The sequence below is a fragment of the Octopus bimaculoides genome, chromosome 8 (genome assembly GCF_001194135.2).
Source record: "Octopus bimaculoides isolate UCB-OBI-ISO-001 chromosome 8, ASM119413v2, whole genome shotgun sequence".
Lineage (NCBI taxonomy): Eukaryota > Metazoa > Mollusca > Cephalopoda > Octopoda > Octopodidae > Octopus > Octopus bimaculoides.
The window spans coordinates 85,815,990-85,817,543 of record NC_068988.1 but is presented as its reverse complement, the minus strand read 5'-3'; the positions used below and the strand labels follow the sequence as shown (position 1 = coordinate 85,817,543).

Below are 1,554 nucleotides of genomic sequence, written 5' to 3'. Positions count from 1 at the left end.
GGTGAGATATAAGAGGTGAGGTTCCTTTTGGTATTTTGCATTGTACTATAATGCAAGATCATTACAATGCAAGGAATAAAATGCAATATCATTTATCTTTCACAGGCTTCGGAACAATGAAACAAATGGGCGATGTCGATCTTTACCCTAATGGCGGCAAAAAGCAACCCGGATGCGAAGGATCATGGGCTCACCTGTTTTACCAAGCCTACAAAACTGGGTTGAAAAGTAAGTAGAATCACCTACAATAACATTTAACAGGACTGCTTTCTTTAAAATTCTCATGTATATTATAGCATCGTTCTCACTAGTGTTCCAAAGAACAGGTGTAAAATATAGGTGTTTCTAGTAGTTAAGTCCTCCGAGTGTGCTTTATTTTATGTGAGTCCTCTGTGCAATTTCTCCAGTGTATAGGTAAGACCTAGATCGCTAGGAGACCAAATCTGTGAGAAGTAGTTGAATGTCTTCACAACATGAGATTTTACTGTGAGTTAAGGTTACTGACGAGGCTTTCATAGTAAATGCTTTCAATGTCCAACGACTAAGCTCTCGACTGGTTTTAACAGTCTGTGGGCATATTGAACGTAGTATGCGTCTGGGAACATAGCTGTACTCAGGATTTTAGTTGGCTCCCCTTCCATATCTGAACATTGAAATCTCGACGAATTGTAAACAGTCAGTGGATATATTTAAAACAATACGCATCTGGAGACATAGCTGTACACCGGTCACGAACATGCTCAAAATTTCGAATCGCTTCCCTGACTAAGACGAGTTAAAACATTTTACTGGGTATCTTTTTCCCTTAACGAAGGGCATGGGGTCTTGTGGATTAAGCGACGTGTTACTGCCAGTAGTTGCCCAGTTGTATGTGACGGTTATGACCTGTTGGAGAATATAGATATGCCCACGGGCATATGGCGTAGTGGTTAAGAGCGCGGGCTACTAACCCCAAGGTTCCAAGTTCGATTCACGGCAGCGACCTGATTAATAATAATAATAATATAATAATAATAATAGTAACATCGATAGGAATGAGAACCCAGGTTCGAAATTTCCCCAAGACACCTGACGAAGGCTGGAGGGTATATCAGCCGAAACGTTGTGTTAACAACAAACAAGATGAGGACAAATATCCGTCAAATGTAGATAATGTAAATAATGTAAATAATTCCTCATCTCTTAAATATAGAACTGTATAGATAACAAGGTCTGCGTTCATCTCTAACCTTACTTTAGTATAATCTGTATAGCTGCTGGGTGTAGTTGTCTTTGGTAGACAACATTACGAATGACAAAAAGCGACTCAAAACGACGCCTTGTGGTACTCTACTTATTATCACGTTTTTACGGAGCAAGGGTGGATGTCAACATTTACCTCCGGTCTTTAAGAAAATCAACAATCCGCATTCTCAACCTTTCTGTTTCTCCAAAGGTTTTTTTTCTTTTTAGCTTGAAGCGTATGATTCCTTAGTCGACTATATCAAAGACTTTGGTAAAATCAAAATATAACATGTAGGAGTGTTTTATATATATATATATATATATATATAT

At 38.4% G+C, this 1,554-nt stretch overlaps 1 protein-coding gene across 1 annotated transcript in view; it reads left to right on the top strand.

Moving 5' to 3' along the window:
- LOC106870659 (inactive pancreatic lipase-related protein 1) overlaps nt 1–1,554 on the top strand; it is a 98,974-nt gene that overhangs the window by 82,867 nt on the left and 14,553 nt on the right. Inside the window, exon 5 of the mRNA XM_052970243.1 lies at nt 106–228. Coding sequence (XP_052826203.1) covers nt 106–228 — 123 coding nt within the window. The remainder of the gene's footprint in view (nt 1–105; nt 229–1,554) is intronic.